Here is a 27,562-nt window from a genome sequence, read left to right as displayed (position 1 = left end):
TACAGTCCTTTGAGTCTTGCCATTTTTGCCATTGCTTTGACACGGTCCTATGAATTTCTATGTATTGCTTGTGTAAATTATTTCCATACAGTCAATGGCAATCCCACTGAATCCTCTAATAATTCCTTATCCGTGTTGATAATTCACTGACACTGTGGAATTGGATTCTTGTCAAGGTTCTCACAGACAGTTAACTCTTTATTCTCCACAACCTGGACGCCATTGACTGACAACCATGAAAAAAACATGTTCGCCTCCCACCGCCACCCCCTCCCATCCACTGGAAGGCGCTGCTGTGCACATATATGCCCTGGACAGAGACAGATGGCCCATTGGGGAACACTGCTGTACTTCTCTGCAGAGAACCACACGGGTGCCCTCTTCTCATACGGTTACTTCCGTCTTACTGTTGGTGACGAAGTAGGGCTGGGTCGGTAGGTAGTGGTGGCTGCGGGCAGTGTGGAGCTCGTTCGGCTGGTCCACCGCATGCGACTTGCGGGGTCCGTAGATCTTGCGCCGGCCCACCGTCTCTGTCCCGTCCCAGCCCTTGAGCATGCCAGGGGTGGCTATGGTGTTGGAGCTGTAGGTCAGCGTGTGCATCCCTGACGCGCCGCCAGACCGCCCTCCTGACCTCATTCCCGTTCCCATGCCTCCTCCCATTCCCGAACCCATTCCTGGTCCTAATGTCCCTCCCATTGCTGCTCCGATCCCTGCACCTGCTGCCATTGCTGCTCCCATCCCAGTCCCCATTCCTGGTCCTAATGTTCCACTCATCCCTGGCCCCATCCTCTGACCCATCCCCTGACCCATCCCCTGACCCATTCCAGACCCCATTCCAGACCCCATTCCAGGTCCCAAAGTTCCTCCCATCCCAGACCCCATTCCCGGTCCGTATGTTCCTCCCATTCCATGACCCATTCCTGACCCCATTCCCGGCCCTAACGTTCCTCCCATTCCGGAACCCATTCCAGAACCCATTCCAGAACCCATTCCGGAACCCATCCCTGGCCCTAACGTTCCTCCCATTCCAGATCCCATTCCTGACCCCATTCTTGGTCCTAACGTTCCTCCCATTCCTTGGCCCATCCCTGACCCCATTCCTTGTCCTCCTCCACCCAAACCTACTCCCATTCCCATTCCCATTCCCATTCCAGGTCCTTGTCCTGTTCCCGGTCCAGCTCCAGATCCATGTACTTTGCTGCTCTTGGGCTTCTGTCCATTCTGCTTGGAGCAGGGGATCTCGGTGATGTACTTGGCCGTGGGTTCATGGAGCTCCATCCGCATGGGATGAAGGGGCAGGCTTCCCTTTGATGCTGTTTCGGACATATGGCGGCGTTTGTTGTAGAAGTCACCATTGGCTCTATCCGCTAGCAAAAGGAAAAGGAAAAAATATAGTGAGAAATAGCAAGAAATATTGTATCATACAATGACAGATCAGAACTGTATACTAGCAGAAACATATTTGAAATATACATGAAATATCACTATCCATCTCATTTCACGAGCAGGACTGACAGGGTGTCAGAACACACTGTGTATTTTCCTCCCTCGTGTTGCGGTTAGACTGTGACTGTTGGCTGTCTGCTCTAGAATACTTCAGCTGTGTAGCCAATGGCTACTAATCTCTCATGCTCAGTGATCTGGCAGTTTACATTCCACACCGCGTTAACCTGACCATTCCCTCTGACACAACACAGTGTGCAGACCTACTGACCCAACATTCCCAGTGACATTTGTTTACGAAAATGTCTTTCCCTGACCTTTACTCTGTCAAGCTGCCAGGCTGCGGCGGTGTACAGGTCTGGTCACCCCGTGAGAAACAACGGGACACCCAGCTCTTGTTTACATATTTGGGAGCCACTGCCATTTTTGGAGTTTTTAATATCACATAACTCTGTTTGACAAACTGGTGCTTTCACCTCAAGTCACACGAAAGATGTAGTGTTTACATGTGTGTCCCCTGTCTCCCTCTCTCCCTCTCTCCTTCTCTCTCTCTCCTTCTCTCTCTCTCTCAATCTGTGTTATCGAGGCCAGTCATCTCCTCGTTTAACTGTTCATTCATCTCTGCGCTGAGAGAGGGGGGGGCCTGGCTGTCGCCGTGGCGACTGGCCCGCGGAACGTGTCGTTTTACCAGGTGATTCATGTTCGCAGTGGAGTCATCACTCCTCCGCCTGCAGCCCCCCCCAGCATCCCCCTGGCGTGACTTTGATGAGGCCGTGTTTGATGGTCTGTTGCTTTTTTAGCCTGTCCTTGAAGATAAACTTTACACGCTCGCAAACTTTGCGCCACTGCATGGTGCTAAATCTTATTTATCACGGGTGGAGGGGGGGCTGACATGAAGGTGAGGGAGTTGTGTTGGGGTGGGGGTAGGGGGTGGGTTGTGTGTGTATAAGGGGAAGGGGGGGTGACTAAGAGGTGATGTTATGCAGACGTGTCTCCGTCAGCAAAGGATTCACTTGGCCGACAGGTGAATCAATCCCTGAGCCTAATGGCGCGTCGGCACACGCCGCGATCAAACCGGAACTCTTGCTTTTTCCGACCGACAGAATTCAAATATAAATCAGCCATGCGGCGCACCACTGAGCAAATAACTTCACACTGGGTCAAAGTCAGCCGTGTCCACAACTAATCAACTCAATCACAGCTACTTGTTAGGTCTTTTTCCCCTCTATCCAGGTCGTTGACTCCAGAAATAATTGGCTGGGGATTTGGCTTCTAAAGAGTGGTATCCAAATATCTTGTGGGGGGGGGGGGGGCGGTGTTTCTACAGCACCCTTTTATTAGAGTTCCAGTTCTTCATGGTGGAAGAAAATCCAATAGTGTGACCTTAGAGATGTATTTGGGGATGGGGGAGATAAGTATTGATCGGCAGAAGTGTGGCTTATCTGCACCCGGGCTGCAGATCCTATACCTTTGGGGATCTCAGGGAAAAGGCAATTACATCAAAAGGACGCGAAATAAAACCTAAAGCAGCAAAGAACTGGAGTGGGTTTCCTCCTAGTGATCTTTTGCAGCGCCTCACAAGATGACAAGAAATTACAGTAGTATTTCTTCACTTCTTAAACTCTAAGCTGTGTGTGTGTGTGTGTGCCTGTGTGTGTGCCTGTGTGTGTGTGAAGTATGAGAACCAGTTTTTGTGTGTGATGTTTCTGTGTGTTTATGGGAGTGTGTCCAGTTTGCATACGGGTGGGGGGATGGGGGGGTGAGTTTTTATGCCAACATTAAAGAAAGAAACTGGTCACACTTTGCTTAAAGCCTCTATGCATAATGGATAGCATGTACTTTTAAAAAGCATTCATTATGGATTACAACCCTGGCAATGACAATTTACAACTATTCATGACTTCTGAAACAGTAAATAATGAATTACTCATTCATACAATAAACACACACTTTCTATTCAGTTTGCCCATACTTTCATTTCTTATTAATATTTCTGTTCCTTGATAAATAATAAATCACAATGGCCCTACATCTGTGTAATTCATTCCTGGAATATAGCAGTAATAATCTAAAGTGGAATTTCCATATTAAAAAATATATAAAACATAAATGAAATGAGTGATGATTGTTCCTTTAGTTTCCTTGTCAGTCCTTTGAGAAAGTTTTGTCTAAAATCTTGCGAAGGTGATAAAAATGATGAGGTGTTGTTTTGAAAACACCCGCAGGTGCTGCAGCAGATTTCCTTCTCTCCCGCATGAAGTTGTCAAGAGGCATGCATATTTAATGAGGATGCGCCCGGTGCCTTAGCTGTTCAAATACAGCGAAGGCCACGGCCAAACAAACGCTACGGCACTCAGCTGCAGATTACAGGTTTGCTAAAAAGCAAAATATGCTTTCTGTGAAGTTTAATGAAATCCAAGGTCTCTTGACTAGGCTGCCAAGTTCGTGGTGTGCTTTTTGAAAAACACAATGTATTCCTTTTTAATGACAGTAAGATGGCCAGCTACATTCAAACTAAATAAATAAAAAATAATAATTGAGAGCCTCTGAAAGTGGCAACTCACAGAAACTTCAGTTTCTAACTGCCGCCATCTCCAGACAGACAGATCCGCAATCTCTGAGTCCGTATGCTATCAGCCTCACAAAATGGGCTCGGCAAAAAGTTGTGAAGGTGCCAGACTGCTACATGCATAATGGAGTGTCGCTGTCTTTAAAAAGCGCATTGTCTGTCCGTCAGAATCGGAACATTAACCGGCAGTGGCTGTGATGCTGGTTTAAGCAGTAAAGAAACACATTTCTAAAAGCCGGATGGAGTAGAAGAGAAAAGAGAGAGAGAGAGAGAGAGAGAGAGAGAGAAAGAGAGAGAAAACTCTTCTAATGGGGGTTGGCAGATGAATAGGGTTTCTCCCGGCAAAGAGAATCGCTCCCTGCATGCGCTCACAGAGGCCACATGCTCCACGCCTGCCTGTGCCCAAACTCCAGTCAAAGGGAGAATAATGAGTGATTATGGCGGTCATTGGAAGTCATTCCATCTCTGCTGACACGGTGACTGTGGCTACAGTTTCTTGGCAATAGACAAACAGATTGATGTAAAACATAAATGAGCACGTATAGCTTAACTTGTATGCCCATGAGAATCACCATAAGACCAGGAGCAGAAATCTTATTAAGAAAGACTATACATATAGAAAAAGTATGCTTATATACATATTTGTGGGTGGGTGTGTGTGCATACGTGTGTGTTTTGTAGCTACTGTAGGTGTGCAGATGTGTGTAAGTGTTCAACAGTTAGAGGTGTGCAACAAACTATGGCAGTGAATCTGGGGTGTGACTATCAAACTTGGTCTACAGAACACTGAAGCGCAAAAAAACCATTTTCAATTGTCCTGGTTCACAGCGCGCGTCGCTTTTTTGCCTCAAAAATAGAGAAATCTGGACCGGGGAGGGTGGCCGTCTAAATGCAGAGCACGTCCCGCCGTGAGCCGACCCGCTACTGGACGCTTGCTGGGCCTGTTGTTGTTTACTGTTGTTTTTTATGCGTGCGCACACACGCACGCACACACACATACACGCACACACACACACACATACACGCACACACACGCACCCACACACACATACACGCACACACACACACACACACACACATACACGCACACACACGCACATACACGCACACACACACACACACACATACACGCACACACACGCACACACACGCACACACACCGTCCGTGGAACGCGCGAAGACGCGTGGTCCTTACCGACAGCTTTGAGGGAGGCGTATTTGTTGAGCTCCTTGCCAGGCTGCTGCTGCTCATACATGGGTGCTATCTGGCTTAGCACAGGATACGGGTGCTGCTGGGGCACGCTGTTGTTGATCTGCCCGCCTTCTGGAACACACACAAAGCCAAGAGAGAAGCCGTTAGCACACCGATATACACACACACCTTTTTTTAAAGCAGGCTTTTTAACTTTGTTTTTGTGTTTGGATGTATGCATGTGATATATGTGAGAAGAATGCATTGCAGATGGGTCCTGTCACAAATTCCCAATGTTCCCCTGCAATAGCCAGGCAGGTCTCTTTTCCCCTTGAGACAGATTGCTTTTATTACAAGAAGAAAGAAAGAAAAAATAATAAAAAAAAAACCCAAACCCAATGAAATAGTGTTGTCATGAGCGCCCGCGTCTCCTCCGCAAACTACTTGATCATTTTCAAAGTGTAAATTAACTTTGAGTGATTTGAAAGGGCTTTGTGTCTCTGTGGCAGGATTTGCTGGAAAACTTCCCTCTGACACGCAGAGCCGGGTGCAAAAAACGCAATGCCTTTGTTGCGCCGAGACAGGCTTGTCTCATTTATTCACAGCTGGGGTAAATGTCACTCAGAAAAAAGCCTCCTGTTTCCTCGGTTTCGTCTTGGAAGAGGGACAGGTGCAATGCACGGCATACGCTAGCATGTGTGTGTGTGTGTGTGTGTGTGTGTGTGTGTGTGTGTGTGTGTGTGTATGTTTGTAGGTGTGGACATGTTTGTTTGTCTGTCAGCCTGTACAGTATAAGCAGGTGCATGTGTGTGTGTGTGTGTGTATCTGTCTGTCTGTCTTTGTATGTGTGTGTGTGTGTGTGTGTGTGTGTGTGTGTGTGTGTGAGAGAGAGAGAGAGAGAGAGAGAGAGAAAGAATGATATAGAGATATGAAGACATTGGAGTGATGTCAATGTGTGCAATGTGCTAGTATGAATGAGATGGTGCTATCTTATATTAGTCTGTGTGTCTGTGAGAGAGACTGTAAGAATGTACATGGATGACAGTGCCTATCTGTATCTGTGTGTGTGTGTGTGTGTGTGTGTGTGTGTGTGTGTGTGGGAATGTGTGTGTGTGTGTGTACAGTGCCCCTGTGGATCCCTCGACCTCATCTCATGATGATGGCTTGTCAGCGCGGAGTGACGATGAAAGCCTCCTAACCTGTGTGGCATGGCTGCTGGCGTGCCACCGCTGTTGAGACTAATTAATTGCTCCACGCTGATGCAAAGGGGGTCACTGACACGCATTTGACTACAGAGAGAGAGAGACTGGAATCAGCCCGCGCTACACACACACACACACACACACACACACACACACTCACACCTATCAGACGTGCAGACATCTGCTTGGCTGGGGTGTATTCAGACATACATAAACTAGGCTGAACAATTTCAAAGAACACCTGAGATATAGCAGATAATAGCAGTTTATGCGACCAGTCATTTAATTTTAGCTTTAGTTTCAGTATCTTCCAAATGTCATTACACAAGCACTTAGCAGAAGGCTTCCTTTGAACCAGGCAATGTCAGATAAAGACTATTCAGTGACATGGCAGTCTATAGTTACAGGCACTAGCAGTCTGCCTTATCCTCAGAGGCCCCTGGCCTTTAAATAGACTGAAGGTGATTGAATTGTGCTCAGACATTCATCATACTGTCCTGGTGGCTGGTGTGTGCTGTGAACTGACAAGGGGAAATGATGGAAAAAAATCTTTCCGATCCGAAACCGGCACGGCTGAATGCAGAACGGACCTCACCAGGAGAGACTAGGCTTTGGTGGACGCATGTCGTGGCCTACTAGTTAGGGGTGCGGGCTTGTAACCGAAGGGTTGCCGGTTCGATCCCCGACCCAGTAGGAAAAATTAATTCACGGATGGGATAAAGGCAGAGACCAAATCCTTGTATATCTAATATACTTGGCCTATAAACCTGATTTACATTTACATTTACATGTCCTTGGATCAAACCCTTTTGTCCTGTTTGCGTGCATGCTGTTCACTTTGCACACCATCCTACTCGCTTCAGAAAAAAAATCCCAAAAATGTAGCATGCAAGTGGGCGGGAGCTCATGGCTTGCCTCTACTCATCAGGGTATTTTCGTGTTTGTTTTTGTTTTGTTCGAGTCGCTGACTCATCGCCGGTGGGAAAAAAAAAACCTCCTCCCAAAGTGTTCAGTTGGAAATGGTCTTAAGACGCTCTAGTGACAGCGCGCTTATCGCTTTCCTCCATCGCCGCCATGCTCCTGTTTCGGTGTTTGTTTCACAGGCAGAGCAATGCACGCCACAAAGCCTTCGAGTGCCGTGCGGGCGGTCTCCCACGTGAGCGAGCGAATGAGTGCAGATCGAGATCGATGAGCTCCATTTCCAGCCTTCCTGCACGCACTGATGAAAGACAACACCACCTCAGCTCCTCATTTCAACAGACTGTTTAGTTTGATCTCCACTTTGGAAGTGTATGCCACCTTTCCCTTAGTTTCAAACACAGCCTCCAGATATGCCTTGCTTTGCCATGTTTTTTTTACATTAGCTGCAGTAGGTCAACTGTTCACTAGTCCAGTACAAGAATTTAGTTGAACGTATGACTTGGTGATCAGTGACATAATTGGTTCCCTTTGGATAGATCACATCCTCAAGATTGTTACATGAATGTTATAACATTGTTATAATAGTGTATAACACTGAACCCATTTGGAAATATTCACATCTATATACTCTAGAATAGAATATAATAGAATATATAGAATAGAACAGTGAGAACTTGAAAACTTAGATAACTTTGAGAATGTAAGAGAAACATTTTTTTTATATAACTCCCAGTGTGAGTTTTGATTTGACCTTGACACAAATGCTCACAGTGTTTGTGTTTGTGTGTGTGTGTGTGTGTGTGTGTGTGTGTGTGTGTGTGTGTGTGTGTATGTGTGTGTGTGTGTGTTTGAGTGTGTGTGTGTGTGTTTGTGTCTGTGAATGGCAGACTATTTTTGCAGAATACTGAGGCGTAAGGGTCAAGGTGCCTGGTCCCCGTGTCTGCCCCCACTGTCTAGCCTCCCGCACCCAGTAGCCCCTCAGCTCAGCCCCCACACCTCCACGCTGGGGTCACCTTTCACAGCTCACCACGCCCCCCAGCCTCCTCTAATTATGAAATCCCCGCAGCTTGGCCTCCGGCTCACCAAAGAGCCCCCTGCATCACTGGCCCGGCCCTCCCTCGGTCAACTCACGCCGGCAGAGCACCGCGGAAGCGCTCAAATGGACAGAGGACACGGCGGCAACCGTGCAGTCGGGGGGTGGGAGCTGGAGAAGGGGGCAAAAATAGTAACTGCATTCTCCGGGAAAGGGACGCCGATGCTAACCAATCAACCGACGCAGACACAGGAGGGAGCATCTCCATGGCTGCTTCACACGAGATGGATCGCTGAGAGCACTGCCTGCAGGCATGGCTGACAACAGGAAGCTTTGTGACTTCCCAGAACTAGACGAAGAAAAAGAAAAACCTTGAGAAAGAAAAAGAAATCTAAAACATCAAAAACAAGTTGGTGGGAATGGTGGGGTGTGCCAGAGGAAGAAGAAAGTAGAGAAGAAACAAACAGTGACAGACGAACATAGACAACAATCACCGCTGAAGAGTGTGGACATTTGGCACATGGACGTTCAGAGGACATTCTAAAGAGGGCCTCTCCCCTCCTCTCCCCTGGCCCTCGGAACACTTGCGAGAGCGCGAGACTGCGCGCTGCAAACACTGTTGTCCTCATTATCCACGCCATATGCTCATCAGTTCATTGTCTCTCATTAGCCGTTGCCCGAGCAGCTCTCTTCTCGGGAGCCACCAGTGAGAGTGAGACTCAGAGGGGGGGTCCCACAACAATATTCCCATTTAAACAGAATGCCTCCACACACTCGCAAGCGCAAAAAAAAAGGGAGATGATATCAAAAGGCTTGAGACGTGAAGATTTCGTAGCGTCTCATTTAAGTCTAATTGTTCTGTGGCACCGGAGCCTCCATACAGACAAATATGTTCTCAGTCTCAGACGTATCCCATAATATGCATCAGTGGGGGGTACAACCGGAGTTCTACAGGTCGTCAAACAATAGTGGAACCTCTTTTTTGTTTGCCTGATGTGTCTTCGTGTAAATTGCACAAAGAGGTTCATCTGCGGTTGGCAGGGGATGTGCGAGGAGCGAGAGAGAGACGCCCGCACACCAATCTCGGCTGAACAGCTGCTTAATTCCCGGGTGAATGAGTGGGGACATTAATCTTTATCTCAAATCCCACGGCCAAACATCAGCCTGTTTGGCCGTCAATATGGCTGCAGCCCGAGTGAAGAGCTGAAGGGGGATTGATAAAAACCTGCCTGTCAGTCTTCAGAGGAAAAGAAAGCCCATGAGATAAAGGCAAACCACTATCTGTAAGTGAATCAAAGTCCATTTTCTATTGCCTTGTATAAAGTGCTTCATTTGATAATTGGCTGATATTAGGAAGCTATTGGCTGTTGGTTATATAAACCTTTCAGAAAATCCAGTCTAGAGCATTGATCCCAAAGCCAACAATGAAGTAGCCTCGTCCACCATTGTTTTAAGGGTGTTTTCATTACTACTGAATTGAATTAATGACTTCCGTCTGTCCATTTCCCAGGTCCATTTAGCAGTTAGTGCCCTTGTTTCGCTGGATGAAAGTGAGTGTTCTCCAGCTCTGCTAAGAGTAATGGTCGAGTCATGATAGCACCAGCTGGCCCCAGGATTCTTGTCAGCGGTCTTCGTTCCCTGAGCCTGCCTTCCTTAGGCTGTCTGAAGGTGTATGTCATGCAACAGGTGTGTGTGTGGGTGTGAGAGGGGCGATGGGTGTGTGTGTGTGGAAGGGGGGGGGGTTGTGGGGGAACCCAGTTGGAGATGAGCCGCTGCTCATATCCACTCAGTGGGCTTTGCATCACTTTGCTGACAACCTCATCATTCAGCGGGACAAATGAATATACGTGCCTCAGTAAACACTGGAATGGACCACAAAGCGGCCATCCATCACGCCGGACGGACCGAGAGTCCAGCTGCGCCCGCACGACTCCCACTCGCCTGTGTCAGTAGGTACAAGCAAAGTGGCTGCCCGTGGTTTTGTCTCAGGGCGTCGACCCACCCGTCAAGCTCGAGCCACGAAGATGACTCAGGGAGCGATCGCTGAACGATACAGGCCGCAGGAAGAAGGGATTCACCCCTCTTCCGTTTCCCCCAAGTTGCTCGCGGAACCGACCTAGAACACTATGTTTTATTAGGTGAGTAATGCGAGTTCTTATATAAGACCCTCTTTAGACATCCAAGGCTGCTTCTCCTGTGAAGCACAAACTCCGAGCAGAAAGCCTCATTCAAAATGTACATGAAATATTCCTCGTTGGGGAAGTCACCCTGAGATTTCAGTATCTAGTGCTTCCAAAAAAATGTGGTGTTTCAATCGGATTTACAACAAAACATGACTTGCTATTTCATCAGCATGTCATTTGAGCAAAACATTACACAAATTTAATTGCCTTGGATTTAAGACTTTAATCATTTCCAACCAAAGAGAGAGGAAAACAGTCAAAATCTGATTGTTTATTTTCCCCTGTAATTGTTCAGGAATGGAATAGAGAAATTTCGGTGGATTACCAGAGTACAATTACCCTGGAATGGGCTCATTGGGGCAGATTATTGCTATGTCTGACAGCAGAGCCACAGCGCCAGGACTCGGAATGACTCGGAATGAAGGAGGCTGCGCAGTTGAGTGAAGTCACTGTTGGCCCTGTCACAAACAAAAGAATTATGTGTCAACAATTTAACACGATCCGCACCATTGCAGTAAGTCACTCCAGCGCGCACCAAGCACCCTTTTTTTGACGAAAGGAGAAGGGGGAGGGGGAGGGGGCGCTGATTTGGGAGTGGGGAGGAGATGGAGGGTGAAACTCTCTTTTTCTCCACGAACGCTTTACAAAGCCGTCGTTGTGCTTATCGGCGACATCCATCACGCGCACCGTGACAGAACAATGACGGACGCGGGCCTGGCGAGGAGTCTTCTTCATCCCCGCGTTCCTGCGTCGCGCCAAAACGGCAGGCAAGGCTTGAGCAATGGCAACAAAACAACAGGCAGACAAAAACAAGATTGCAGCCTCCTCTCAATTTCAATAAACACATTAATAAATAAGTCGCATAGAGATTATATGAGGAAGGCTTATCAACGCGCATACATACAAACACACAAACAAAAAAAGAACATATGTATCTGCTCATTCCATTTGCCTGTCAATCAAACACATTCCCATCTATCTGTCTGCTATCTGTTACCCATTCTTGGTTTTGTGATGATTTCCCCTGTGCCACAAAATTGCTCCAATTTAGTCTTTTTCCCCCCCTCCCTTTCCCCCCTTCTTGTTTCTCACCAAGCAATTTCTTGTCATCCCTTGCTCCTATTTGTCCAGTTTGGGCAGCTGCCGGTGCGGATCATGGGGTTACATAAAGCAAGGTTAGCCCAAAGCACACAGACGGCCGCGCGGGCCAACACAAAGCCATGAGATACCTCTCTGTGGCACATTAAAAATGCACGAGTGTATTTGGGCAGCGGCACACCCCAGAGGACGGGGGGCTATGAGAAGGGCACGCGGGCGCACCGGTGATTTCCACTTGAAATAGGCTGGAGAGGAATGGGGGCATGGGGGGGCATTGCCCACCCCTCTCCTCCGACTCACTTAGCTCTCTGTCTCACTGTCTCAGCTTCTTACTCTGGCTCTTTATGTTGGGAAAGAAAGGATTGTTATATACAGTCACTATAACCCTTCCAAGCCCCAACAGACACACACACACACACACACAAACAAACACACACACACACACACACACACACACACACACACACACACACACACACACACACACACACACACACACATTCTCTCACACAAACGGCCTTAAACAGCCTCAAAGCACAACCACTTTTATCACCACTATCATCAGTACCATTGCAAAGATGCAAAGACACACACACACACACACACACACACACACACACACACACACACACACACACACACACACACACACACACTGTCAAAGGTCATTCTGTCCTCTCTCTATTCCTTTGTTTTTTCTTCACCTGTGTATTCTCTCAAGGCTTGTTTGTTTCAGCCTCAATGCAGTAGCACTGTAGAGTATGTGACCTCACTCATGTGCCCACACTGGACATAGCAAAGCTGCAAAAAACAGTAACTGCCATGGATGTGGTTTATTATCAACTTTCTGAAGAAGAGATTTTTTAACACACAATTTGTACTGTAAGAGTGACACAAGCATGGCAGTAAACCACTGAGAAGCTGACTTCTTCACATTCGGTAACATCTCTGACAAACGCCCCCACAGTCAACACTACGACAGGACTTGCTTCACACAGTACCTGTGCTCAAGCACCAGGGAGGAGTGCAGAAGAGAGGAGAGAGAGAGAGAGAAAGAGAGAGAATACTGTTGCAATACACCTTAAATATTTCCATGAAATCCCTGCAAATTTAATCCTGAAGGACATTCATTTGTTTTGACACAAATGCACCCCTATGGATGAGTTTTGTGGCTCCTACAGTAGGTCAATAAGAGCAAAAGACAATCCTCTGATCATTAAGACTACTAAGATGTGTTGTGTTGCTGCAGCTCATCAAATATATAAATGACAAAAAAATAGAAGACAGAAAGGAGTTGCTCAGAGGGAGGGTGCCATTCAATAGGAAAATGTTGCGAAACACCGCAAAGTGCTTTTTTGTACAAACCATAGCCACCACAGTCAGCATATTGAATCCTCTACGTCAAAGCGTAGGCTTTGGGAAATAGATTTCCATTTCACAATTGAATGAAAAGAGAGAGCTCTGCTTGCTTCCATACCGGCTAAAATGGGTGGCAAAAATAATTGCCGGATCTATTGATATTCCGTGAGTTGTTTCAAAAATAAAAAGGAACTGGTGATTACAACGTCTAATTACATCAGACTGGTAGGTGGATTTCCCGGCCCTCTCTCCGTGTTTACTCAAAACATGTTTATGGCACACGTGAAACTCCTACAGACCACTATAATGATATGGATGACATTTGTGGACTACAGTACAAGGCTGCGATCTCTTTTTTTAGGCGGCTGTGAGGTCTGAGAGTTTATGCAGTGTCTTAGCAACCGTAACTCTGAGTAACGGCACTCCGAAGCGAAGGACGCCCTTCTGCTTAGCTGAAAATGCTGATGCCAAGTAAGGCCTGAGTCTGAACAGGAGGACAGGAGCTGCATGGGGAGGGAGAGAAGGAAGGGAGGGAGGGAGAGAAGGATGGAGAGAGGAAAAGGAAAGAGAGAGAGAGTGAGGGAAGAAAAGGAGGAAATCCCATATGGAACCTCTTATCCCCCTAAGCAAAAGTGCCTATAGGGGAGCCTTAGAGCTGGGCAGCTCCTTCTCTTCTCTCTCTCTCTCTCTTTCTCTCTCTCTCCTCGCTCATCAAGCCCAACGGCGGTGGGATGAACCAACAGAAGGCATGCTGAGATGCCGTCAATGCAGGAGAGAGAGACAGAGAGAGAGAGAGGGGAGAGAGAGAGATAGATGAAGAGGGAGAGAGAGAAAGAGAGAGAGATATTGAAATGGAAGGAGAGAAAGACTAAGAGAGTGCAGGATGCAAGGAAATTATGCTCTAATATCAGTGCAATCACAGCTTTCCGTGGCCATGCTGTTTTGGAGGTGGGGAGACCATTTTCCAGATGTAATCACAAAAATATGCCTGCCTTCTGGGTTGATGTGTGAGAACATCAATTGTGAGTGCCATTGTGTGTTTAAAGATACAGGTCTGTTTGTGAGTGCCATTGTGTGTTTAAAGATACAGGTCTGTTTGTGAGTGACATTGTGTGTTTAAAGATACAGGTCTGTTTGTGAGCGCCATTGTGTGTTTAAAGATACAGGTCTGTTTGTGAGTGACATTGTGTGTTTAAAGATACAGGTCTGTTTGTGATGCTGATACATGACAGTTTTCTTTCAAGTGTCCACATTAGCATATGGAAATCAAGACCAATGAATCAAGTACAAAATGCTCCAACTCATAGTTACTCATGGAAGAGTAACCTCACCACACACGTAACCTTCTGAGCGTGCACACACCACACACACACACACAGACACACAAACACACACACACTTTTACTGAAGCATTTAGAATGGTTAATTATGAAATCCATCCCTGTTAACACCTGTTATGCAATTAATGCCAATCACTGCCTCCAGAGAAAATTTCCCATCGCGGCAAAACCCAATTTAGGTGGCAAGTCTCCCACCACAACTCATTATCATTTGCGACCCCATGCCCTCTCCCTGCTGCTCCAAATTAGTTTGAAGTGTGAACAGGAAAGCTCACACAAAACAAACACACAAACTTGGACACACGTCAAGTCCTCATGCGAGACACTCATTCCCTTATCATGCAGGAGGGGTTCTCGGTGTTTGCGTATGTGTATCGCTCTCTGCGGCTTCGGGTTTGTTTGGCTACCTGACGCCGCCGTTAATATTAATGTCATGTAAATGTTTGAGTTGTTCTGTGCCCACGGTCTTGGGCTTGGATGTCTTTTTTTTTTTCAAGCCCCTACAGTGTCGGGGTGGATCTGTTCGGTTACAGTTACATGTCAAGGGGGATTCTGTATGTTCATATGAACCTAGAAGAAGCCATTATTGACTGAATTGGAGAAAAAAAAACTTTAAATCAATCACTATCCGCTGAGAAATGTCACTTGTAATTGTGGAATCAGATGGATCGATGAGAGGTGAAGCGTCCATCAGGAAATTCACTTGGGGGAGAATTAATATTCCTGCGGACCCTTTCCTTCAACATGATTATGTTCATCCTTCACTAATAATTACAGGGAATTTTGTTGTCCACATGTAGCAAGGAGGCAAGAAGCCAGGAGACGGGAATCATTTGCAATCGCTGTTGTGCCAAATGATAAACGGTCCGAGGCGCTAAAGTGTGTGTCTGGAAATACATTAATCTGTCATTTCCTTCATTGCAGAGGGCTACACGCCATGAATTATGCAGCCGCTTCCAGCGAGAGGAGTGTTGATCTGAGAATTGGGCTATTTGTGTCCACGGTGATGACTATGCCCATAACCAGACAGCAGGGGAAACGGATTGGGGGGGTGTGGGGGTGGTTGAGGGACACTAAGGAGGATGCAGGCAATAGCACTGATTAAAATCAATACATACATAAACAAAGTCAATAAGCAAGCTGGGTGGAAGGGGGGTTGTGAAATCAAATGCATGACTCAAATAGCAGCACACACAAGACATATTCCCCCTGCTTGTTTGGCACCCATATCAAAGAGATCTCTTGTTTTTAAAACCGACCGCTCTCGCTCACCCCCGTCCCCCATCGCTTTCATTTGGCCGGCAATTTCGCCCACACCCAAAAATTTCATGTGGATGTGTGGTCGATGCGGCCTCTCCCTGGCGTATTGTCGCTGTTGATTCATAATGAGTGGCAGGCATACAAAGCACTCCGCAGAAATTAGCACATTTGTATTTGACATAAAACAAGCACAGAGTTATCACCGTAGGGTGTCTCTTCGATTTTCAGAGGCAACAGAATTTTTTTCGGAGAGAGAGAGAGAGAGAGAGAGAGAGACAGAGAGAGAGAGAGAGAGAGAGTGAGAGTGTGAGGGGGGTGGCGGGTGGCAGGGAGGAGGGAGCTGAAGAAAACTTTCTGAGATCCTTCCCCCTGGCAGCCTGACAAGCTGAGGGATCAATACGTTTTTTGGACAGGCACTCACTAGCCACCCCCACCAACCCCCCTCCCCAGCTCAGGAATAGGCACCCCATACACCACGTACACACACACACACACCTCCTTACACACAAACCTCCACACACACACACACACACAAACCTCCACACACACACACACACACACACACACACACACACACACCTCCTCCCGATCTCCGACAGAAAGGACACTTCCTGAGGGCTTCAGCTTGTGCCTTGCTCTCACCAGAGGGCCTCCAGACAGACAGAAGCCGCTCCAATAAATCAAGATGCTTTCTGTTCAGGAAATCCACCAGCCCCACTAAAAAGGACTCCATGCACCGCACATTTTTCATGTTAAGTATTTTATAATTTTCTCTCCGACAAGATGCCAGGGGGAATTTTGAAGACTTGTGCATGTTTTGCCTCTGAACGGTCCTAAGGGACAAGAGCTCTGTTTTCTACCTTCCTTATCACGGCCGTATTTTCCACAGTGATTCTGAATCTGGAATCTACAGACTGTATGTACGATTCTGATGGGTGCACTAATATGTTTTTTTCCTTGATGCAATAACTTTATTATACAGTATAAAATTCAGCCATGTTTTTTATGTCAATTTTCACGTCTATCAGATAGCTTTTAATGTCTTGCAAAGTGACAGCCATCCTTATGTAATGTAAACAAAATTCATGAGGCAAGGCAGCAGGACCAATGCTCACTGTCCAGGAGGATTTTCAGACTGAACATTTGCATACTGCATATGCATCAACCAACACTGTACCAGTCTTTAGACAACAGGGAAAAACAACAACTGTCATACCCCCCCCCCCTCCACACACACCCCCACACACACACACACACACACACACACACACACACACACACCCACACACACCCCTCCCATCACTGAGAATTTCACACAGGCCAGCAGAACAGATCACACAGATAGAGCTGCCAACCCATTGGAGCCTGTTGCATCAAAAGGTTGAGTGGGTGGGCAACACAAATTAGTTTCTCACTGTCTAGACTTTTGGCAGTGTTTTCGTTCAGTCAAAGACATGGCTGGGGTCATGACTTATAGGTAAATACATAAATACAAGTGCTTTTGTTGTGCTGATTGTTGTGATCGTTTTTTTTTTTTTTTTCAAACCTGCACAGCAGCCGAATGTGAGTGTTTAATCTCGACCTGCTTTCGCGATGTCTCTCTCGTTTCGGTGAGATCTCTCGGGCGATTGCGGGGTTGTGTGTCGAAAATAGCCCTGGAGCTGGCAAGTGAGGCGGCAGGCCGCTCGGTGCCCACAAGCCTGTGACGCACTTCACATGGCCACAATGTCCCTTTATCCAAGATGGCCGCCGCCCAGGAGGCAGAGCCGCGCCAAGCTGTCCCTCTGGGCGCGAAAGGCAGAGCCAGTTCCTCCTCGATGTCGTCCCCAACCTGGGAGCAGGGTGGCCATGCTAGCCCCGTGGGGGGTGGGGGGGTGGTCTTTATTAGCGCACCATGACAACCAGTGAGCCAACCAAAGAGCCTGCCTGCCCGCTTGAAGGGGCATGAGCCATGGCCCAATAGTCAGGATGGGACTCCTGCCTGGGCAAAGTGGGAGGGGTGGGGGGTGGCACAACACAAGCTTGGAGCGCACAGATCTATACAGTAGCTCCATGTGTAGACGAGAGTGTGTGTGGATGTGTGTGTTTCTGTGTGAAAGAAAGAGAGAGTGAGAGAGGAGAAGGAGAGAAGGAAAGGAAGAGAGGGAGGGAGGAGGGAGGGAGGGAGAGAGAGCAAATGCATGGGAGCGAGCGAACTACAAAGGGAGAGGGAGCAAGGCTCAATAAATTAACTTATAATGCTATCATCGAGGAGTACGAGTATAACAGGGGATTTTCTTTCTTTCTTAAAAAAGGAAAAATATTGAAAATAAAACTCTTGAAGATGTGGGGGATTAAGAGGGATTTCTAAGAATCAGGATTTTCATACAAAGCTTAATGGACCCCTAATCCCTCTTTCAATTGTGTCCCCCATTGCTGGAATTTGACTTTTACTTGATTGCATGGAGGTCAAGTCCTCCCGTGGAGTTAACAGTGTTGTTCAAGTCGAGCAATTCTGTCAACAAACCTTAACTGAATCACACAGTATGGCAGAATTTTCTTTCAAGTTCTTAAACTTACTTGTACAAACAGAGAAGCAATTTCTGGGGAGAGTAAGCTAATAAGTATGCAAAAGGACACAGAGTTGTTGGAGGGGTTAGTGTAACTCTACTGAGTTTACTCGGCAACAAAGTATTCCAATTTCAGTTTACGAAAACGGAAAACAATGTTGAGATCATTTAAACTGAGTTCTGATGTCTGTCAGAAACAGACAGGAACAGTAAAACAACGAAGCTCCAGCCTCGCAGAACCGCAGCAACAGCTAGCCTGAGAGCCTGAGAGTGAATCAATGTGAGAAGTGAAATGTCATTTTGTAGAGGCCTCTCTGGTCACAAGAACAGAGGCAGCCCATACACTGCCTAAACTAAGAAATGGAACAATAAAATAAAGAACCAGCTTGAAGTAAATCAATGTGTGACTCAGAAATCAAAGATTTAGTCTGAGAATTCGAAGTAAATGGCAGATCTGTGAAGAAATTCAATAGGTGTACTTATGTAGCCATCTCTGGGCACTGCTCCTGTTCATCAGCAAGGCAATACAAAATAAAAACACAAAAACCTACAGCTTGAGACAGACTTAGTGTACAATTTAGGCATCCATCAAAAAGTCAGAGTACTGAAGTAAGTGGCAGGTACCAACACAAAAACATAACAAAATGTTGAAATAACGTTGCTACAATAAAAAAAAATCAGAGCACAGACTGAAGTAAATGGCAGGTCTGTATGGAAATTGTGGTGCTTGCAGAGCCAGATTCAGAAATGCAGACACTCCTCACATTTCTGGTGTGAATGCAACTTCAAGAAGATCTGTGTATAATAACATAGGAATCAATCAGCTAGTCCAGTGCCTGCTACTCTGACCAATCAGTCTACTCTGGTCAAGACAGCACTGCTTATAATCATCAACAAGGAAATGTATACATCAGTATATCACCAGTCAGAGTTTGGAAGTACATGGCAAATCTGATAGAAATTCATTTCAATTGAAATTCTAAAGGTGCTTGCAGACCCATTTCAGAGGTCTGATGTCAGATGTACAGCTATTGCTGTTACCAAGGAAATACAACAACTTAAACAGAGAACCTTCATCTTCAAAGAGATGTGACGTCCTGTAGGAATCATTCAGCAGACCTGGGCAGACCTTCGTGGAATTTGAAGTTGTGCATGCAAAGGCATTTCTGATCAGAATCCAGCTCAGAGCAGAGAGGAAATGGCTTGTATATACGGAACACTAACCTAAGTCAACAGGAACAGTCAGAGCTGGCCATTTGTAAAACACTGCTTCTTTAAGAGGACCTGATTTATGTGAAAAATTACACTGCTCAGACAGACAGACACACACACACACACACACACGCACACACGCAAGCACACACGCACACGCGCACACGCACACGCACACACACACACACTCCGTCGGCAACGGTGTTCACCAGCATAATAACCTGTCAGAAACGAGATTTGATTCCTTGCCTGTAAATTAAGTGATTAATATTCTAGTGGAAGACAGGAGGGGAAAGGAGAGTCTTGGATAAGAAATGAGGAGACATTTCTCTACAACAGGTCCTCCTGGTCTTATTACAAAAGACTATCAGACATAATGGAGGTGACACACTGTCTTAGTTGTGGAATACCACATAATCGGGGGGGGGGACTCCAACAAGGCAGCCGCCCTGATCAAGCTGTTACTGTAGCTTTGCAGGTACTTGAGAATGCAAGAAAAAGATGTTTTGTGACATTTCCGAACAGAGATGGCACTGCCATAAAGCCCTGTCAATTCCAGGGAAGCTGCGAGGCCACACTGGTGTTCTAAACAAGCGCTAATGGATTTCTTGGGCTTCTGTGGGGAACCACATTAAGGCAATTAGCCCTGGCAATGATCGCGGCCTGGAGTGGACGCTGCTGACGGAGAGACAGACGTGCCGAGTGGCGAGACGGGCGCGTTTGAAACAGGATGTGACACACACACGCCGTGTAATGATAGTCAAGGTCACGCCGCCGAGGTGGAGGGGGACAGTAGGCCCGCCGATGTTCATTTGTCACGTCAAAAGAACGAGGGGGGGGGGCTGGAGTGGGAGGAGGTGTGTGTATGTGTGTGTGTGTGTGTGTGTGTGTGTGTGCATGGGGTGGTGATAGGGACAAAGTGGAAACAGAGAAGTTCAGATAAACAGAAGACAATGGCAAACTTTATCTAGGTATTACTGTCACCCCAATCTGGGTGGCCTGGAAAAACACACACGCACGCGCACACATTGCGCCCTGGTTACGCCATTTTGTGGCGGCAATCTCTCTTCTCTTCCTGCTCCCCATATCCCCCCGGCAGATTCTATAGTCATGAATGTGCACTTAATTCAAAGTAATGAGACACATTTGATGCTATCATTCCACACAATGAGGCCTGATACTCCGATCCATTTTCTGCACGCCTCACATGTCGCTGAATCGGGTTTAGCAGACACAAGGGAGATACTCATGCCAAGGTTTTTCTGTCTCCCCATACCCCCCTTCCTCCCTCCCCTCCCCTTCGTCAGTGCTTCTCTGGGATACAGGCAATTAGTTATTAAGACCTTCCATGCTTCAAATCACCAGATATGTTAAGAAAGATTATAACCTCAAGGAAGGTAATTACTTTAGTGAGGCTAAGTTTTGAATACAGATAGGCCGGCTCATAACGCTCCAGGAGCTCACAGTGGATCTAGGTAATTAAACAGGCAGAGAGACAGACAGAGATGGAGCGTTATCGCCCATGTGCCTTCCCTCGTGGACAAACGCGAGAGGGACCAACGCGTTCGGTGTGGGAAATAACACTCGCGTATTTATAAATGCATGTCACAGACATGCAGACATCATTGTTGCATTGTAATTTTGTTTAGGGTCCTTTAATTGGTAATGTCAAACTCTGAAGCTGCATTGGTTGAAACAGCAGTTGAGTGTTATTTTCATTGACAGGTGACAGATAATTGAGCACAAGAAAGTTTACCATTGCTGAATATGATAACAAACTAGTTTGTGCTACTTTGATACCAAATGGTTTAATCTCTTATAAGGACAGGTTATGCCTACCTGTTGCATCTGATGGCTTTGACACCTTTTTCTGATGCTGACAACACAAGCCATATATTAAATGATTATATATAATATAGATATATATGATATATAATAATTAAATTCATATATACAATGAATATGTATGAATTCCCTTTCAGAAGCAGGCTATTTATCCAGTGGCCAAAAGAACAAGACCAAAAGCATGTCTTACAATGCTGCTGCCTGAGCTAGCCTACCATTTCTGTCAGCAACAAGCCCCCTGTCACCAAAAAAAAAAATGGCCTGTCACATATAGTTATTACTGCACCGAAAAACTTAAGACATGACAGGAAAGCTAACAGCCTCTAAGGAAGGATAATCCCCTTAGTACAATGTTCTCTCTTTCTGATGGTACAGACCGAGCCCTGCTCAGTCCCTTTCCTGTACAGGCCTTATGCTCAATCCTGCGCTGTTTTACATAGAATCATATTCAACACCAAATCTATGAGGCTCGCTCTATGTTCGTGGTATATTTAGACATGCAAGGCTGCTGTTGTTGTTGAGCTCTCTCTCTCTCTCTCTCGCTATTGTGGCTAATCTGGCTATAGACCCTGAATGATGAGCAGCTGATGCGGTTTTGTGATTCATGAACAATTCCTCCAGAATTACACCAAGCTGGTGCTCCATGGTATTATTTGCGGGGTGTGTTATTAGACGAGAGCGACAAGCTGACATATCGAGGAGGCTGCTCCTCAGGCCCCCCCGCCCTCCTCTCTCTGCCTTGCGCCGTGGCTGTGGAAGCCCTGGGAGCCGAAGCCCCTGCAGGCTCACAGTAACAACCGAGCAGCCGAGCGGTGGGCTGAATCTCACCGAAAACAATCATATTATGCCGAGCACACAGGTTATCCTCGAACGCTCCGCAACACTCCCCCTCCACACACACACACACACACACACACACACACACACACACACACACACACACACACACGTCCACCCCCACTGCCACCCCTCACCCCTCACCCTGGCCAACCCCCACCACCCTGCTCTCTGAGCCTCGGAGGGATTTCATTGGACGCCTCCGCGCTACTATGCATTCTCCATTCCACTTCACTTTTGGCTCAGTGTGACACCGTAATGGAGTCTCTTGCTCCAGTGAACTGTGACTCCACAGCCCCCACACCCCCTTCCTACCCGACCCTACCCACCCCTACCCTACCCTTCCCTACTCCCACCCCTACCCCACGCCTTGGTCTCTGTGCCCCTGCTCCAGCTGATCACAACCTGGAAGGCCCATGACCACTGGAGCAGTATTACCTTTCCTTGTGTTCAGCTGGTTGTTTTGAGAACACTCTCCCCAAAGCTATGGAGCATAACAGGGGGAGCGGTGTCGACTCGGCACCCACCATGTAGCTCCGATTCTGCCACTTATCTTCTATTTACGGTGGTGCCTCTTTGCCTTGCATGCTTTTTTAAATATATTTTGTGCTGTTTTTTTTTTTTAAAAAGCACCATCTCTATGTCAGTCACTCAAGGGCTGTTTGAGTATGCTGGCATTTTATGTGTGCCATCAAACACTTGGCCCGTCTTGGCATAATGTCTCTCACCACTCATCCTCCCCTCTTGCTTTGAAGCGCCGGGCTTTTTTTTCACGAGAGGGATTTTTCGAGCTCTTTAAGAATTCAGAACGGCGTGCCTATCGCCGGGGTGACATGAAAGGTGGCATCTGATCGCCTCCCCCTCTCAGGAGGGGCCCTACAGGTACGGGGCCCCCAGGCAACGGGGGGGGGGGGGTCGGCGCTAACGCGCTGCCTTTTTTAAATGCGCGTCGCTAAAGAGGGCAGCTCGAACACGGAGACGCCGTGAGTACTCTCTTTCACACACACACACACACACACACACACACACACACACACACACACACACACACACACACACACGCACTCACACACACACACACACACACACACACACACAAACACATAGAGCCAGTGAAACCCAGCCTTTCGACACCCATCTCATTTTCAGGTGAAGGTGAGAGAGTGGATTAAATAAACACCGGCGTGTGTTTTGAAGCTGATAGGTGCTCTGATTTCATTTGAAGGTGTCTGTTTTCCTGCCGTGGTATACACTGCATTATGCAAGCCTACACCAGAAGGACATCATTTGATTTGCTACCTCTAAAGGACATTATTGTGCCTGAACAAGCCTGGCATGCTCTTCTGTGTCTCATTACAGGTCCAATGGAATAAGTTCAAGTCAAAAAAGGACTATTTTCAGCCATCTCTTTTCTGTTCATGCCCATAGTCCATTATGAATCCACTAAATACTGCCCAAATTAGAAAGAACACTTCCAGCCCAATTCCTTCTATATTTTCTATATTTCATCACCCTTTACATTATTCATTGTTCCTTCACTGCGATACATTGTTGAAAGAACAGCTCGATCAATAACTGACTTTTCTGTTCACCGATCTTAAGACAGCTCCACAGATGTAACCACACAAATGAAAATGTTGCGCTTCAGCATGCAAATCAGCTTGGCAGGGCATTAAGACGAGCCCTCAGAGCAGAAGCAAACGGCCCCCTGTCTGACCATTCTACCTGCCGTCTGCCGCACAGTCCAGGGAAATCATTATCCCCGATGCCTGGCACCAAGACACTGCTGGAGCCCATCTTTAGAGGGGGATCAGGTTAGGGAGGTTAATAACATTCGGGATGATTACACCCGAGCCACCAGAAGAATAAGACCTGAGAGAGAGCAGACACCATGACGCTAATAATCATAATTCTGATGTGGGGGCGACTGGAGGAAATATATATCGCCGCCTATTCATTTCAACCGCCAGAGAAATTGCCAGCGCTGCGCTGGTGTTGGCTGGGGGAGAAAAGGTTGAGTCCACGGGGATATTTGCTTGTTTTATGTGCTACATGATGCACCGCTGTGGTAGCAAACGCTTCGTTGGATAGATTCACACTCAAAACAGTGCTGAATAGTCCTCTGCACTGTAAGCCCTACTGTGGGATGGTGAGGGAACAAGCAAATAGAAAAATGTAACTGCCATTGTCATTTCACTTGGCTTTTGGAACGAGACACACAGTGCCGTCCTTTGTCCTCGTGTGAGAGATTAAATAATCAAAGGCTGTCTTTTTTTTTGCAAAGAAACAGGCACTTCTTCCAACACTGAGTGATCTGCCAAGTCCACAATGGCCACGTCGGTGGAAAGACATAATCTTTCTATTTGATACAGCCATGAAAGGAGAAGGGGGGGGGGGGGGGGACTCATCCACTCGTGGTTTCTCAGCAATGCCCAAAATGGATCCCTCAAAGCAAAATGGGCCTGTGATTTTCATTTTGTGTAAGTCCCTCCACAAACACGCACAGGCGATTGTTCTCACATAGGACTTGGTTTATTTACTCAGGGCTCTGTGAACGAGGGACGGAATTTGAACACAGCCACAACTCCCAATCCTCTCCCCGAGGTTCTCAAGCACTAGTGTCAAAGCAGCTCCACGGAGGGGCCCGGCGATTACTGTACGCAGGTTTCATCTCAACTATGCATTACTCAAGCCGCTTCCACTATATATAGTGTCTCTTTAACCAATGAGGGGGAGCTAATTGGTGATTTCAGCTGGTGCGGAGCTTGGCTGAGACACCCTCACTGCTCTTGGCTCTAGATAGCACTGACATCAATGGCTTAAACAGCCACTATGAACATGGCTATAGTTGCAGCCCACCGCAGTCACGCCAAAAATAGACAGCTTTCATGGATCGGTGTTTCCTGTTTCTTAAGCACGGCGTGAGTCATGTGAGGAGGTCCTGCTTTGAGATGCTATTTTCAGATTATATCACGAGAGGCAAAAGCAACGCACTCTATCAAGCCAACCTCTGTGGCTTATTTAGATGGGTGATGAAAGGTGTGTTTTTACAGGAAATCTCATTGGTTGCTTTTCCCTGGGCTGGGCTTGTCTGTCTGGTCAGTCGGTCCCAAAAATAACTAAATGTACGGTTTCATAAACTGTAGCTTTTGTGATGTGTATTAAAGAGCTTATCCATTCAGACTGAGGTCAAAAGGTTCCAGATTGATATGAATGGAGCATGATGTTGACTTCTTGACAGGGCTTTGACCCATGTCTGCCCTCCACATGAAATGGCTTTCAGTTTGTGGTCCTTGGAGAAAATGGTCAAAGGGATGTTATAAAAAGTGATTCACAAGCTTCAAAATGACAGAGAAAGTAAACTTACGTAAGTTGTTAGCCCTTGCTTGCATGGTGTCATAGTGCTGGGCGTGCATTGCAATGGCCCCTTCATGTTCTGCTGAACAGGCACTCTGCATGACGCTTGCTACGGCTCTGTGGGAGAAAAAGAAACATGTCAGGTGATTCAGAATTCTGTTGAATGTTTCTGAATGACTTAGAATCCTATAAGTTGTATGATTAGTACACTTTCAGATTTTGATGTTGACATGTAAGTAAAATACCGAAGTGTAAACTGGAAGTGAAAAAAATATGGTTTGCCTATGTTCTCTAAACCAAAGACCTTAAAGCTGGTATTCGACTGGGTCGCTGTCCATGGTACTACTTTCTCCTCTGGCCGGTGTGTCAGGTAGTATCCATAATACAAAAGACTATCAGCAAAACACTCACCAGTTCACCGTTTGAGGGTGAGGATATTACTGATCTTTATTTAAAAGAATTAGTTGCTTAACCAGTGGTCACGGTGTGTTAGCTACTACAATAACACCAAAGTGCTTGCTGTGCCGGATGAGAGACCTACGCCCCTGCACGGCGAGTGAAGTGCGTAGTGGAGGCAGAGATTTGTGTGATGTGTGGAGAGGTGTACATAGATATTACGCAATTGCTGAGGCTAAGTCAACCGCCGCTGTAAGTCAAAACAAAAATGTTGACACAAATGTCAAGACTTGCATCGAAAGGTACGTTCTCAATAATCAGTCTCAGGAAGAGTTTCTCGCTTCACTTAAGTGTAAACAGTCTGAACTCTGAAGTTCATGTGAATATTTTTCAAATAATCAAATATTTTGAATGTAATGATTTAACAAAACAGCATATTATTTGCTGTGTTTGTTTTTATGTATCTGTAATGGCGACCACTGGCAGTGATGCTAGTTTTCAACTAATTTGTTTGTTGTGATTACAAATAACACGAAATGACTACATGAGAAGGGTGATTTCATTATTTTACCCCCAATCTTTATCTAGGTTAATGCTGCTTCCCCAAACGGTTATGTGCGTGTGAAGGACCATAACATGAATAGGCCTACATCGAATTAACAGTTAAATCGTTTCATGTTCAGTTATAGCTTTCAGCGAGCTCTTATCTCCTGATATATTTTACCTAAACCAAATATCCCTTATCCTTTCCGTCGCATGTTTGGAATTATAAAAGAATAGATAGATACAAGTTATTGCCTAACTCTTTAAGCTATCCAAAGTGTTTCGGTCGTTCACCATTTAGGGACTATTTGGGATTTAACATAAAATAAACTCAACGCTCATTAATAAACCACTGGAATGCAATGTCCACAATCCATGTGGCAGATTCTGAGCTTCCTTGCAGCATGTCACCGCTCTGAATTCGCTCTGATTTTCAATATTAGCATTTCTCCTCCTGTGCCGCAGGTAGACTACGTATTACCACTGGGGTTCAACACATTCCCTGACAGTGTCTGTATTCTATCATTATGCTGTCAGATAATCAATCTGACTTTCAATGGCTTTGGAACACACATAAACAGTCAATTTCATTCGCCTCTTCGAGCACTCGCTCTGTGCGTGAAGTGGACACATGCTTAGTCCACACTTCCCTTAAAGCACATTTACGCACGACACATTTCTTGGACTGAGACCTACCTAGACATATTTTCTCTTTGGGGTCGATGTGCCTTTTCAAGTCCAAGTTTTGTAAATATCCCGACAAGTGCCATGATTGCAACCACTCCACATATGATATACACAATAAAGTTTGTACTGTCCTTGGTCCGATCCTGACTTGGAATTGCCTTCTTATATGGAGTTTGACCAGATGACATCCACTTTGGAGTGTCATAATTTGTGCAGGTGCTTTGATCCAAACGGGATTCTTTGAGCCCGCAGCAAAATCGGAAGCCACAGGTGCCACAGCAGTACAAATAGTCGTTCGTTTCGCAAACGAACGGCGGGTCCCACTGACCCATCACGTCGTAGTATCCGCGGCATTTATCCTCTGAATGCGGGGCTTCTGTAACGACGTTCTCCTCATCTCTAGAGCCGTTAGACCCCGTTATCATTATAAAGCCCTCCATCTCCTGTCCTTGTGCGCCGTCCGCGGAGCACAGCAGTGCCATAACTTTGACCAACAAGTAGCCTAACAGAAAGACTGTCCATCTCATCATGTAGCT

General features: G+C 46.5%; 1 protein-coding gene across 1 annotated transcript; it reads right to left on the bottom strand.

Moving 5' to 3' along the window:
- Nucleotides 1–384: 384 nt before the first annotated feature.
- shisa9a (shisa family member 9a) lies at nucleotides 385–27,562 on the bottom strand. Its single transcript, XM_076299004.1, has 5 exons — nucleotides 27,036–27,562; nucleotides 25,411–25,517; nucleotides 5,208–5,336; nucleotides 1,176–1,367; nucleotides 385–593 (listed from the first exon to the last, which is right to left on the bottom strand). The coding sequence occupies exons 1-5, from the start codon at nucleotides 27,554–27,556 to the stop codon at nucleotides 385–387; spliced, it is 1,158 nt and encodes a 385-aa protein (XP_076155119.1). The 5' UTR covers nucleotides 27,557–27,562.

Source organism: Alosa pseudoharengus, unplaced genomic scaffold, assembly GCF_046254945.1.
Source record: "Alosa pseudoharengus isolate Yale_2024_CS ecotype anadromous, Long Island Sound unplaced genomic scaffold, YU_APseudo_1.1 YU_APseudo_1.1_scf_21, whole genome shotgun sequence".
Lineage (NCBI taxonomy): Eukaryota > Metazoa > Chordata > Actinopteri > Clupeiformes > Clupeidae > Alosa > Alosa pseudoharengus.
The sequence above is the reverse complement of the archived record's forward strand: the minus strand, read 5'-3'. Positions and strand labels throughout refer to the sequence as shown.

What these genes read in the sequence shown, in the direction of transcription:
- shisa9a (XM_076299004.1), bottom strand. Translation starts at nt 27,556, where the DNA reads ATGATGAGATGGACAGTCTTTCTGTTAGGCTACTTGTTGGTCAAAGTT. An exon ending in CGCCTCCCTCAAAGCTGTCG is followed by an intron (nt 1,368 to 5,207) that starts GTAAGGACCACG and finishes TCCTTTTGCTAG; the next exon opens with CGGATAGAGCCAATGGTGAC. An exon ending in AGTACATGGATCTGGAGCTG is followed by an intron (nt 594 to 1,175) that starts GACCGGGAACAG and finishes CAGGGATGCACA; the next exon opens with CGCTGACCTACAGCTCCAAC.